This window comes from Aythya ferina (genome assembly GCF_964211825.1).
Source record: "Aythya ferina genome assembly, chromosome: 1".
Lineage (NCBI taxonomy): Eukaryota > Metazoa > Chordata > Aves > Anseriformes > Anatidae > Aythya > Aythya ferina.
Genome location: NC_140296.1, coordinates 39,001,159 through 39,015,711, shown reverse-complemented (window position 1 = coordinate 39,015,711; position 14,553 = coordinate 39,001,159). Strand labels below are relative to the sequence as shown.

Here is a 14,553-nt window from a genome sequence, read left to right as displayed (position 1 = left end):
GTGAACATCAGTCAGCATCCCCAGATCCTTTTCCTCTGCACAGCTTTTGAGCTACTCTGCCCCAAGCCTGTAATGTTGCATGGGGTTGTTTTGGTCAAAGTGCAGGACCCGTCACTTAGACGTATTGAACCTCATCCCATTAGCCTCTGCCCATTGACCCACCCTGTCCAGGTCCCTCTACACGGCCTTCCTACTCTCTGGCAGATTGACACTTCCCCCCAACTTGGTGTCATCATCAAACTTATTGAGGGTACACTCAGTTCCCTCATTCATATAATCAGTAAAGATATCAAAGGGAAGTGACCCAACACCAACCCCCGGGGAACACCACAGATGATCAGTTGCCAGATGGATTTCACTCCATTCAACCAGTACTCACCGGGCCTGGCCATCCAGCCAGTTTTTAACCCAGCAAAGAGTGTATCTTTCCAAGCTATGGGCTCCCAGCTTCTCCAGGGGAATACTGTGGGAGACAGTACCAAAGGCCTTGCTGAAGTCTAGGTAGACTATTGCAGCGGGCTTTCCCTCATCCACCAGGTGGGTCATAGAAGGAGATGAGGTTGGTCAGGCAGGACTTGCCTTTCATGAACCCATGCTGACTGGTCCTGATCCCCAGTGGTGCTGCATATGCTGTGTGATTGCATTCAAGATGACCTGTTCCATCCCCTTTCCTGGCTCCGAGGACACGGCTGACAGGCCTGTAGTTTCCTGGGTCCTCCTTGTGGCCCTTCTTATAGATGGGTGTCACATTAACAACTTTTTCCACCTGAACGAACTGTGGGGGATTTCTTCTACTCCCCGCCCCAGACTTCCAGGTTGGGAGGCTGAGTACCCCAAGGATAAGTGGTCTGGCTAGTAAAGACAGATGCAAAGAAGGCATTAAGAACCTCAGCTTTTTCCTTATCCTCAGGAGTCATGTTCCCCCCTGTATCCATTAAAGAATTGAGATTGTCCTTGGCCCTCCTCTTGCCATTAATATACTTATAAAACATTTTTTTTGTTATCCTCAACCATAGCCAGGTTGAGCTTGTACTGGACTTTGGCCTTCCTGATTTTCTCTCTGCGTATGATGGCAACTTCCTTGTACTTTCCCCGAATTACCTGTCTCTTATTCCACTAGGCATAAACTGTATTTTTCACCCAGACACTCAACAAAAGTTTCCTGTTCAGACAAGCTGATTTTCTTCTCTGCCGGCTCATTTTACAGTACATGGGGACAGCCTGTTCCTGCAACTTTAACTTCCTTCCTGAGGACTGTTCAGCCTTCCTGGACCCCTCCACCCTTCAGGACAGAATTCCAAGGGAACCTCCCTACCAGCATCCTGAATTATTCAAAGTCAGCCCTCTGGAAGTCCAAGGTAGCAGTTTTACTGACCCGACTCCTGACTTCACCAAGGATAGAGAAATCTACTCATGGTCACTCTGCACAAGACTACTCCTTACTACCTCATATCCCACCAGTCCTTCTCTGTTGGTGAACAACAGGTCTAGCGGGGAACCCTTTCTGGAATGCTCACTAACCAGCTGAGTCAGGAAGCTATCTTCCATGCATTCCAGGAACATTCTAGACTGCTTCCTCGGGGCTGTATTATATTTCCCGCATATGTCCAGGAAGTTAAAGTCCCCCATGAGAACAAGCACTGGCAATCGAGTGACCTCTACCATCTGTTTATAGAATGCCTCATCCGTCTCTTCATCCTGGTTTGGCAGTCTATAACAGGCCCTCACCAGGATGTCCACCTTGTTGGCCAACCCCCTGATCCTTATCCAGAAGGACTCTATCTTATCCTTCCTAACCCCAAGTTCAACAGCATTGAAACACTCTCTAATATGGACAGCCACATCACTGCCCCTCCTTTGTTGCCTGTCCCTTTTTAAGAGTTCGTAGCCATCCATTGCAGCACTCCAGTCGTGGGAGTGGTCCCACGATGTTTCAGTGATGGTGACATAGTTTGCCTGTCACACAATGGCTTCCAGCTCCTGTTTGTTGCCCATGATGCGTGTATTGGTGTAGATGCACTTCAGTCACCCCATTGCCCTAATTCCCAACCCTGGGACTGCTCCTCCAGGCTCATCTCTATTGAGCCTCATTTCCCCCCCATCCTCCTTCATGCCTAGTTTAAAGTCCTCTTGATGAGCCCTGACAGCTCCTGGGGACTCATTGGCAGCCATCAGGCCAGGTGCCAACTAAACCTCCCCATGATCAATCAATCAATCAATCAATAAATAAATAAAATCCTGTGATGGCAGCAGCCTCTCAGCTGTGTATTGATAACTGGGACTTCCAGGTCAACTCAGTATCCCTCCCTACCACTGAAGGGATAGAGGAAAACACCACCTGCACACCCATCCCACCCAGTAACCTCCCCACTCCCCTGAAGTTCCTTTTGATAGCCTTCAGGCATTTCTCAGCAACTTCATTGCTGCCAGCCTGAATCATCACTAAGGCATAATAATCGGAGGGGCAAACAAGGTCAGGAAGTTTCCTGGTAATGTCCCTGACCTGGGCCCTGGTAGACAGCAGACTTTCCTACGTGTAGGGTTTGGCTGACATATGGGGCCTTTTGTTCTCTTCAGAAGAGAGTTGCCTATGACCATTACCCTTCTTTCCTTCTTGGCTGAGGAAGTCTTGAGGCATGGAGTTGACTTCCTTGTCCTAGACAACATCCTGTGTGGACTTTCCCCCACTTCCTCACCACCCTGTCCCTTGAGCTCCAAGGTCTCAAACCTATTGAGTAAGGGCACTTGGGAAGACAAGGCGGGTAGAGAGGGGGCTCACCTGTGACACCAAGCAGGGGCCTGTTTCCATTCCTCTCTATCTCTCAGGTCCCATCTCTCTGCCTGACAGTGACAGGGGAGGGGGTCCATCACTATTTGGGGTGTATTTCCTTGGTGCCTTTCTCTCAGGCATTGCAGGGAGTGACTCCAGTGTAACTCCTGCTCACACTCCCTGATGGTTCTTAATATCTCCACCTCCTCCTTGAACTCTGCCACCAGGGTGATGAGATCCTCCACCTGCTCTCACCTCACACAGGTAGTATCTCTGTCACCCACCATAGCAACAAGCTCAGGCACTCACTGCAGCCAGAGACCTGAACAGCCTTATCTTTGGGCAGGCACTTAGTCTGAGTTGCCACAGTCTTTTTGGTGAGTGCTTTGGCAAGCGCTTGCTGCCTGGTGGTGACCAAGGCTGGGTTTGGTGTCTGGGAGGTAGCCGGTAGGTGAGAGGGTTCCTCCGCCCTCCCTGCACAAACTGCTGCGCAGACTGCCGCTCCATGCCCTGAACACTCATGCTTCCTAGGGGCTGCCTTTGTACAGAGGGGGTGCTGTTGGCTCCACCCAAACCTTGTCAGCCACTCTTGGAGGGCTGCCAGGTCCTGGCGGCTCCCTTGCCTGCCTAGAGTGGCCTCAATGCAGAAAAGCGCCTGTTTGCCGCCATCCCCTGGTCCACTGCAGAACGTGCCTGCTTTGGAACTGACCACCTGTATTTACTTTTGTCTTAGGAATTAAGCTATAGAGAACTACCAGACCAATTTTCTCTGGTAGCTTTTGGGTAGACCTGTGCAGTGCCAGGAGTTGGACTTGATGATCCTTATGGGTGCCTTCCAACTCAGGATATTTTATGATTCTATGATTCTATGATTCTAAGTCCTCCAGTAAGTTGTGTTCTAGTTTGAAGAAATTCTGCACTTAGAGTGGAAATGGACCACTATGTAAAATTGGAGTACACCCTAGAATAAGCAACTTAGTGGTGAATAAAACCTATTTTTTCTTTAAGTAGGAAACTAGCCATCATCACTAGAGTCTTCAAATATGACATTGGCAATTCAAATGAGCATCTGGTTATATTTGATAATGGTGTATCACTGGAAATAAGGTTATACATTTCTCTACTGCCAACGGTGATCTTCTATGGGTGAAACAAGATGACCATTTATATTCCCAGTTGGGCAATGTTCCAGATTTGTGTGATATTCCTTTTGATGTAAATCTTAAATAGTTCTTAAAGACATGTCATCACAAAGAGCATTGCTTTCAAACAGCCTCTGTGACATTCCTTGTTACAATTATGTTTTATTGTTAAACACTTTGCAGATATATTCACCTGTATGTGAAGTACAGAATCCAGATCTTTCCTCTTTACTACAAATACATGCTTAGCGTTTTCAAAGGGGAAAAGCACAAGTTCTCTGTTGTATGCTGGAGGAAAGCTGTTACTTTTATTCTTTTAACAAATTAAGAATCAGCTTAAAGCTGATTGATATGCAATTAAAAAATCCTTTGTTTCTGCCACCTACACGCTGTAACATTCTCAAGGCATCAAACTTACCTATGGAAATTTTGCTGAAGCATGCAAATATAGTAACTACTCTTAATTATTAATCAAAAACTTTTTTTTTTTAATGTTTTGTTTTCAGCAGTAGTGGTGTATTTCTTGATGCATTGGAAATTCTTTAACATTTGGGTTAACATCTAATGTTAGGCACCTAATTAACGTGTTAAGGTCAGGATCTCATGCTTATAGACTTCTTACATAATTATTGATGAAAGCAGGCACTCATCTACATTTCAGAAGTAGCTGGGTTAGCTCAGTTTCTGTGTTGTCACAAGTTTATGATGGCCCTGTTAAAGGCTTTCTCTTCATGTTTCATTTCTAGCATGTCGAGAGGAGAAGCTAGATAATTCAAGTTCTTTATAATAACATCTGTGTTGAAGTGCCAGCTAGGACCAAGAATGTGTGTCAAGAAAGGCAAGTAGGCTGAATTTGATGGTTTAGAACATCCCTTCTGTTTTACTTTTCCTAACTAAGGTGCTGTGCAAAAGTCTGGGGACTTTATACAATTACAGTGAGTATAATATATTTTGTTGAACAAAGAACAAAGAAACGCTGTGTTGTAACTCATGCTTTTGCAGTTAAAAAGGTCTTTTTTTTTTTTTTTTTTTTTTTTTTTGTTTTGTTTTAAGTGTGTGTGTACCTGGGGATTGTGAAGAGTGAAGGACAGTAAGCTTGTTCATGATTAATGAGTTGCTGCAGCAAAATGCATTATATTGCTTGCTATGTCTACTTGTTGTTAAAGAGAAATACAGTTGTAACAGCATTTTGGCTTCTGCATTACATGCATTTAAGTGCCTGTCCACTAAGAGTGCCTATTTCTACTGATTCAAGACAGGTAAGTTGGCATATTATTTCCCAGTGCTCTAAATTCAATGTTGGCTTCTATTAAATACTGCCAGACAGGCAGAACAATATTTGAAACAAGACTGTTTGAACTAAAATGTAATTGGACTCATTTAAAGTCTTATTACAATGAAATCTGACTTCCTCCTTGTAATTTGACTTGTAGAAACCTCTCAAAATACATTACCTTTTGCTGTACATTTAAATCCTGCTCTAGGTAAGCATAATGAGAAAAGAAAGTTCTGACATGGCTGGAGATCATATCAGCTCTAGCTTGATTAATTATTTCTATACAATCAATCAACTCCTTATTTAGATAACTGGAAGCACTCACTAGTTAATCTGTGAGAGTAGAATAATGAGGGCAAGTATTTATATGGCCAGTCAGTACTCCAATTTGTGTTAGAAAGTCAAATGCAGATTTGAAAATAGCTAGTAGAAGAAAAGCAAGTGAAATAACAACTTCTCTGTTTATAGATATATATTAATTTCATTAACTCCACTCAATCTTCTCTAAAATATTTGATTAAACCATCCAGTCAACTACCTCTTAAAACAATTATAAAAGTATGTGTAGACATTTAAAAATAATTAAAATAAATAGCAGTGCTGCATTAATATAACTCCCAGAGTTGCAGTTGTGTTATTTACTCACTCAGTTTCTACCTTAACAGGGCTTCCTTTCACCCACGAGGCAGATTCAAGTTCCACTAAGGAAAATCATTTACTTCTCAAGTAAAAATAAAACACTTTAAAACTGCAAAACATCGCAAGGCATAAGTTATAGAAAGGATCATTTACTGCTCCATGTACTGATATGTGTAGTGATTAATTCACCTGAAATATATGATGGTCAAATCAGTAGAGTAACTTCTGCATTCAGAATAAACTCTGACTTCAATGTCAGATATTGAAGGATAAATTGGCAGAGGTTTTGAAGAAACATTGTCCAAATTTACATTGCAGTGGTTCCCCAAAGCATCTTATCACAGGCAAATGTCTATACATGAGCAAAAGAGAAGTAATCATTTAATATAACATCATATTTCTACACCTTCTGCTCAAGAGACAAAAGAAGCCAAATTCAAAATCTGACATCTCAGCTAAACAGTTTTTATCAACATCAGACTGATTTTGACAGAATCTTCTATGGGGAAAAAAATCAGAAAACAAACAATTATTTTTGTTTGTTTATTTTGTAAGGAAAAAAAAAAGTCTGAAATATTTAAACATGTATAATAATGTTTGATATTATATGTATAAACAGCATGTATAATAATTATGTTGTTTTTATTTTTCTATACAATCTAATTTAATTTGTGCCAACATATGAAATAAAATGATCTATGAAGCAACATTACATTTTTATTAGATATTAAGCAAGAAAAACTTTGGAAGGGAAACTTTTTTTTGTCTGATGGAAGAAAAAGACAATGTTTTTGCATGTCTAATTGATGACAATATTGTTACTGTTTATGAATTATGATATAATATAAATTAATATTACTTTAATAATAAAATTATTTATATTAATTAAAATTAATATAAAATTATATTAATAATAAATGTGAGATATCACTTACATTTGATAAATTGAATGATAAAAGTCACTTTTTATCTTTATAATCGTATCTCCATATCATCAGACCGAGGGTTTAGATGAAATGCCATCATAGAAATTGCCATTATAGAAATCACCATCACGATTGCAGTTCATAAATACTTTGGCATAAATATAAGGTTCATACAAGGAAAAAAAAAAAAAAGTTGTCTCATCAATTAATCAGTTCAATCATTTGTAGAATTTAAAGATGAGGAGCATCACTGTTACATGTTTGAATTGGCTTCCACAGCAATGATTTTTGCTATGATGTATGCTCCTGGTATCGCCAAATTTTCACAGAATCACAGAATCACAGAATTTGTAGGTTGGAAGAGACCTCAAGGTCATCGAGTCCAACCTCCAACCTAACACTAACAGCCCTCCACTAAACCATATCCCTAAGCTCTACATCTAAGCGTCTTTTGAAGACTTCCAGGGATGGTGACTCCACCACTTCCCTGGGCAGCCTGTTCCAGTGTCTAACAACCCTTTCAGTGAAGAAGTTCTTCCTAACATCTAACCTAAAACTCCCCTGGCTCAACTTAAGCCCATTCCCCCTCGTCCTGTCACCAGGCATGTGGGAGAACAGGCCAACCCCCACCTCGCTACAGCCTCCCTTGAGGTACCTAAAAAGAGCGATAAGGTCACCCCTGAGCCTCCTCTTCTCCAGGCTGAACAAGCCCAGCTCCCTCAGCCGCTCCTCGTAGGACTTGTTCTCCAGGCCCCTCACCAGCTTCGTCGCCCTTCTCTGCACCCGCTCAAGCACCTCGATGTCCTTCTTGTAGCGAGGGGCCCAAAACTGAACACAGTACGCGAGGTGCGGCCTCACCAGAGCTGAGTACAGGGGGACGATCACCTCCCTAGCCCTGCTGGTCACGCTGTTCCTGATACAAGCCAGGATGCCATTGGCCTTCTTGGCCACCTGAGCACACTGCTGGCTCATATTCAGCCGACTATCCACCATCACTCCCAGGTCCTTCTCTGCCTGGCAGCTTTCCAACCATTCCTCTCCCAGCCTGTAGCTCTGCTTGGGGTTATTGCGCCCCAGGTGCAGGACCCGGCACTTGGCCTTGTTGAACTTCATGCAGTTGACCTCAGCCCATCGGTGCAGCCTATCCAGATCCTCCTGCAGAGCTTTCCTACCCTCAAGCAGATCGACACACGCACCTAACTTGGTGTCATCTGCGAACTTACTGAGGGTGCACTTGATGCCCTCGTCCAGATCATCGATGAAGATATTAAAGAGGACCGGCCCCAGCACCGAGCCCTGGGGGACGCCACTAGTGACTGGCCTCCAACTGGACTTGGCTCCATTCACCACGACTCTTTGGGCCCGGCTATCCAGCCAGTTTCTAACCCAACGAAGCGTGCGCCAGTCCAAGCCAAGAGCAGCCAGTTTCTTGAGGAGAATGCTGTGGGAGACGGTGTCAAAAGCCTTGCTGAAGTCAAGGTAGACCACATCCACAGCCTTTCCCTCATCCACCCAGCGCGTCACTCTGTCATAGAAGGAGATCAGGTTCGTCAGGCATGACCTGCCTTTCATAAAGCCATGCTGACTGGGCCTGATCGCCTGCTTCCCCTGCAAGTGTTGCGTGATGACTCTCAGGAGGATCTGCTCCATGAGCTTCCCTGGCACTGAGGTCAAACTGACAGGCCTGTAGTTTCCCGGGTCTGCCCTCCGGCCCTTCTTGTAGATGGGCGTCACGTTTGCTAGCCGCCAGTCGATTGGGACCTCCCCTGATAGCCAGGACTGTTGATAAATGATGGACAGTGGCTTGGCCAGCTCCTCTGCCAGTTCCCTCAGTACCCTTGGGTGGATCCCATCCGGCCCCATCGACTTGTGCACATCTAAGTGCCGTAGCAGGTCACCAACCAGTTCTTCATGGATAATGAGGGCCACATCCTGTTCCCCATCCCCTTCCACCAGCTCAGTGTACTGAGTATCCAGAGAACATCCGGTATTGCCGCTAAAGACTGAGGCAAAGAAGGCATTGAGCACCTCCACCTTTTCCTCATCTCTTGTAACTAAGTTTCCCCCCGCATCCAGTAAAGGATGGAGATTCTCCTTAGTCCTCCTTTTTGTGTTGATGTATTTATAGAAACGTTTTTTGTTATCTTTAACGGCAGTAGCCAGATTGAGCTCCAGATGAGCTTTGGCCTTCCTAATTTTGTCCCTGCACAGCCCTGCTACTTCTTTAAAGTCCTCCTTAGTGGCCTGCCCACTTTTCCAAAGCTTATAAACCCTCTTTTTCCTCCTAAGATCAAGCCACAATTCTCTGTTGAGCCAGGCCGGTCTTCTTCCCCGCCAGCTCGTCTTTGGGCACGTGGGGACAGACCGTTCCTGCGCCATTAAGACTTCCCTCTTGAAGAGCGCCCAGCCTTCCTGGACCCCTCTGCCCTTCAGAACCACCTCCCAAGGGACTCCACCAACTAGTGTCCTGAGCAGCTCAAAGTCAGCCCTCCGAAAGTCCAATACAGCGGTTTTACTGGTCCTCTTCCTGGCCTCGCCAAGAATAGTGAACTCCACCATTGCGTGGTCACTCTGCCCAAGACAGCTCCCGACGATCACGTCCTCCACCAGTCCTTCTCTGTTTGTGAAGAGAAGGTCTAGCGGGGCACCACCCCTGGTAGGTTCACTAACCAGCTGCGTCAGGAAGCTATCTTCCACGCTCTCCAGAAACCTCCTAGACTGCTTTCTCAGGGCTGTGTTGTGCTTCCAGGATATGTCAGGGAAGTTGAAGTCCCCCATGAGTACAACAGCTGATGATTTTGCAACCTCTGTCAGCTGCCTGTAGAATTCCTCATCCGTCTCCTCATCCTGGTTCGGCGGTCTATAGCAGACCCCGACCAGGACACTTGCCTTGTTGTCCCTGCCGATCCTAACCCAAAGGGACTCGACCTTGTCATTCCCAACCTCGAGTTCTACAACCTCGAAAGACTCTCTAATATAGAGAGCCACACCACCACCCCTTCTATGCTGCCTGTCCCTTCTATAGAGCTTATAGCCAGGCATTGCAGCACTCCAGTCATAAGACTGGTCCCACCACGTCTCCGTGATGGCAACCAAGTCGTAGCCTGCCTGCTGCACGATGGCTTCCAGCTCCTCCTGTTTGTTACCCATGCTGCGTGCATTGGTGTAGATGCACTTCAGCTGGGCCATTGCCTTATCCTCCGGCCTTGCCATTGTTCCCCCTGGCACAGCCCCAACAATCCTAGCCTCAGCCCCATCCCCCTTCCTACCTAGTTTAAAGCCCTCTCAATGAGCCCTGCCAGTTCCTGGCCCAGGATCCTTTTTCCCCTAAAAGATAGGGACCTGTCTGCGGCCATCAGGCCAGGTGCTGAGTAAAGTGCCCCATGATCAAAAAACCGAAGATTTCTGCGTTGGCACCAGCCCCGGAGCCACGTGTTTAACAGGTGGGCTTTCCGTGTCCTCTCTGAACCCCTCCCTGCCACCGTAGGGATGGACGAAAACACCACCTGCACTCCCGCTCCATCCACTAACCGACCCAGCCCCCTAAAGTCCCTTTTGATAGCCTTGAGGCTTCTCTCTTCGATGTTATCACTGCCCGCCTGGACTATCAAAAGGGGGTAATAGTCAGAGGGGCGTACCAGGTTAGGAAGCTTCCTGGCAACGTCCCTGACCCTGGCCCCAGGGAGACAGCAGACTTCCCTACGGGTAGGGTCAGGCCGACAAATAGGGCCCTCTGTTCCCCTAAGAATCGAGTCTCCAACAACAATAACCCTCCTGTCTTTCTTGGTGGAGGCAGTCCTGAGGCGCGGAGTCGACCTCCTCGCCCCAGGCATCCTCCTGGGAACATTTGCTACCTCTTCCTCACACACCGGCCTCTCAATCTCTAGGGCCTCAAACCTGTTGCGTAAGGGCACCAGGGAAGGTGGGGCCGGAAGGGGAGAGCATCGCCTGCAATGTCGAGCAGGGACCTGTTTCCATTCCTCCTCAGCTCCCAGATCCCCTCCCTCTGCCCGACAGGGACAGGGCGGGGGGTCCGCCCCCATTTGAGGAGTCTCACCTCGGCACCTCCCCTTGAGGCCCTGCAGGGAGTTACTCCAGAAGTCTATCTCCCGCTCACACTCCCTGATGGCCCTCAACCTCTCCACCTCCTCCTTGAGCTCTGCCACCATGCGGACCAGATCATCCACCTGCTCGCACCTCACGCACGCAGTTTCTCTGCCTCCCGCCGATGGCAGCAACAGGCTCAGACACTCCTTGCATCCGGTGACCTGAACTGCGGCATTTTTTAACGGGTAGTCGGTCTGCGTGTGTACCGACTTTCTGGAGAGCGCGCCGTGCCTGGTGGCGACCATTATCGCCTAGTTACGGCTGTTGTTAACGAGGTGTTGTTTGTGTGTAGGGGGAGCGCTCTGCCCTTCCTGCGCGCCCTGCCTGCGCGAACTGCCGCGCAAACTGCCGCGCCACTCCCTTGTGACGCGCCATGCCCTGTTTGCCCGCCCTGGTCGCCGCGCTCCTGGTCGCTCGCGCTCCCTAGGGGCTGCTTTTGAACGGCTGGGGAGGGGGCGCTGCTGGCTCCGCCTTCGCCTCGTCAGCCTCCCTCACGAGGGCTGCCGGGTCCTGGCGGCTCCCTCAAGTAGGCTCGATGCCGGAAAAAAATTAGCCCTGCCTGGCCCGATCCCCCGTTCCGCTGCAGAACGCGTCTGCCCCGGAGCCGATCGCCTCGGCAAATGGCCGAGGCAAATTTTGAGTGAGAACAATAATTCATTATAACATAAGTGAAATTATTTATCTTAAAGTTTACTAGAAAAGATTGAAACAAAAATATTTTTATGCTGCACTTAGTTTATTACTCATTCAGTACTGCTGTCTTGTAGATGTCATCATGGTTTCTTGGCACAGTTTTGAATTATTTACTAGATTAAATGCTCATCAAGCTCCACATTAATCTTCCTAAGAGATGACCTAGTTTACAGGTCTTCAGTCTTGTGTGATCTTCCTGGGCAATAGTTAGATGGTGGGTGGGAATTAATGAAAGGTTTTTATCGGAGCTGTAATTTTAATCTTAAATGTGACAACCATGGCAGGAAAGAATTGCTCCATTCATGTATGTTAAACCCATAAACTGGGACTGTTTAGCCTAGAAAAGTTTCTCTAGCTCAGGTAGGATCCTATCAATATGTATAAATAGCTGAAAGGAGGATGCAATGTGGATAAAGCCAGGATCTTTTGAGTGGTGCCAAGTAAGGGAGGCAATGGACACAAACTAGAATGCAAGAGGTTCTGTCTAAACATCAGGAAGCAATTCTTTCTGTGTGGTTGATTGAGCACTTGAACAGATTGCCCAGAGAGGTGGTGGAGTCTCCCTCCTTGGAGATCTTCAAAAGACATTGTCCTGGACAACCTGCTGTAGGTGTCGCTGCTTGAGCAGTAGGGTTGGACCAGATGACCTTCAGAGATCCCTTCCAATCTCAACCATTCTGTGATTCTGTGAAACCAAGTCTGGATCAGAGTGGCTTATCAATTTTTGAATTATATGTTATTCATGGGACAATTGGAGAACTATACATTCAGGATCAATATCAGCAGTATACCTGATAAAGCAAAATACTGGATATCTATTAAATGTGAACTCACATCTACACAGTTCTAACATCCCTCCAGTAATCCCAGGAAGCTCTAACTGCATATGCACAAGCCTGTGCCCCCACTTCTGTGAGTGTGGGTTCACACATTAGTACAAAACTCCTATTGGGACTGCAGGTGTTCCTGCTTTATGTATCCTGTACCCATTCTGCTCCTTACAACCTGTACGTCTGTGAGAGAGACTCCATGGGCTCACACAGGTACTCCTAGGTGTGTGGCACCCTGTAGTGTAGTGCACTCCAGCTGCACTGGAGTGCAGCTGCTCACACCCTAACATGGAGAGAGGACTCCATCAGGCCCAAGTGGAGGTTGAGATGATGGTACAATGACTTCTGTCAGTATTATGTTGGGGTCAGAGTGCTGCTTTGTTACTTCTTTTACATTCCAAGGTGTCTCCCCGGTTACAAATTGTCATTCTTTTTATTCTGTTCAAACTAACTTTTTTTTTTTTTTTTTTTTTTTTCTTCCTGAAAATACCTTTGTAATTCTCTGATTACAGTTTTGCTAAAGTTTGTCTGAGAACGTGTTAGAAAAAGCAGTATTTGGCTGATCTTCCTCTGACAAAACAAAAATTAATTTTCAAGATAAAAAACAGTTTGAGGGATGTGGGAACATAGAAAAAAGAAAAAATAAAAAAGAAAAAAAAAAAAGAGAAAAAAGAAAAAAGGAAAAAGAAAAAAGAAAAAAAAAAGATGGTTATATCTTTTGCTGTGTCTCATCTATATCCTCTCCAGTCTGACTCTTTTCCAAAAACTCCTGCTGAAACTGTTGAAGTGTTAATGTATGCCCTTTACATATGGCTGTGTGCCAAGTCATAGGATTTTGTTATAATTCTCCTTTCTAACACCTCTTACCATATAGAATTTGTCCCTGGAATGGACAGCACCACTAGGAATGAAGATTTAATTATAGCTGCTTAAAGACAGCTTAAGAACTGCAATTTTAATTAATTTACTGCAATTTTAAAGTGGAAGCTAGCAATAGTTGGGAGCTTCAGTAGTTTTAAAATACTGGCACATAAGACACCTAGTCAAAGATTTGTGTAGCACAATTTCATTCTGAAGGCAAGGAGAGGGGAATAAGGGCATTTTTTTTATTTATTCATTTATTTTAATCACCAGTGGATGTACCTAACAGTAATCAGACCAAATTGTTTCAGTATATCATATTGTTACAACAGTTATGGTTATATATGTTAAATAACACTGTTATATATGATCTAATGGGGTCTTGTTTGTTTTGTCATTTTGAACAGAATTCATTTTGCATACCTATAGATATTTATGTTGTATGCACAAGTATCAGAAATTGCCACCCTTTACATTTAACAGAAAGATGCCATTTTAGGGCATAATTCATTTGACCTATTCCAGATGGCTTCCAAGGTTGAAATGAATTATGTGCTATATAAACACATTTTTCTTTCAGTATAAAAAGTACCTAAAACAATTAGCTCAGATGTAGACATTTAATTTTAGCATAATTAATTCAATTCCAGTTGTCTTATATAAAGACAACTTATATAAAGCATTTCCTTCTATTTAAAATATTACTACTATTATTTAAAATAATAAGGCTCTCTTTTCCAGTCTCTCAATACAAGTGAATTTGAAAATATTGTAATTTGTCACACTGTAAACTCTATTAACCTATGCCAGTTATATATCCAGATTGAAGGGGATAATTTCAGTGTTTATTGTTAAAGATCTTTTTCCTCCTGTATGTAAATCTTCCCAGGAAGTCAGATATCTCCAGGAATTTTGATTACTTGTTCTGTGGCTTAAATGAATTACAAGTTCTCCATTTCTCTTTACAAACCAAGAATGGGATAACAGAATATACTTGTACCCTAACACAGAGTCAGAATTCTGTACTCTGCTATTGGGTGAGTGCCTCCATTTAAAATCAGTGAATAATAACGTACTTCACAGTTTTAAGAACATTGTCCCTGTAACAGGATTATTTCCAACTCTAAAAATATTCAGCACAGTCAAAAAAAAAATAAAAATAAATCCCTGCTGTCTGGAAATGAAGAGTTGATTTTGAGCTGGAATATGCCACGCCAATACATCTTTAGCTAAGAACATATGGCTGGCAAGTTGCTTCATTTAGTGGTCTTTCACATTGTTTTCTCAATCATTTATTTATTTTTATATA

At 44.6% G+C, this 14,553-nt stretch overlaps 1 protein-coding gene across 7 annotated transcripts in view; it reads left to right on the top strand.

The window, feature by feature from the left end:
- Positions 1-14,553, top strand: part of PCDH9 (protocadherin 9) — a 748,214-nt gene that overhangs the window by 672,272 nt on the left and 61,389 nt on the right. Inside the window, exon 5 of one of the 7 annotated variants that reach the window (XM_084510735.1) lies at positions 4,659-4,729. The exons of the other annotated variants lie outside the window; for them this stretch is intronic. Coding sequence (XP_084366861.1) covers positions 4,659-4,699 — 41 coding nt within the window. The 3' untranslated portion in view covers positions 4,700-4,729. Of the gene's footprint in view, positions 1-4,658; positions 4,730-14,553 lie in introns of those variants that run through there. 7 annotated transcript variants of the gene reach the window in all.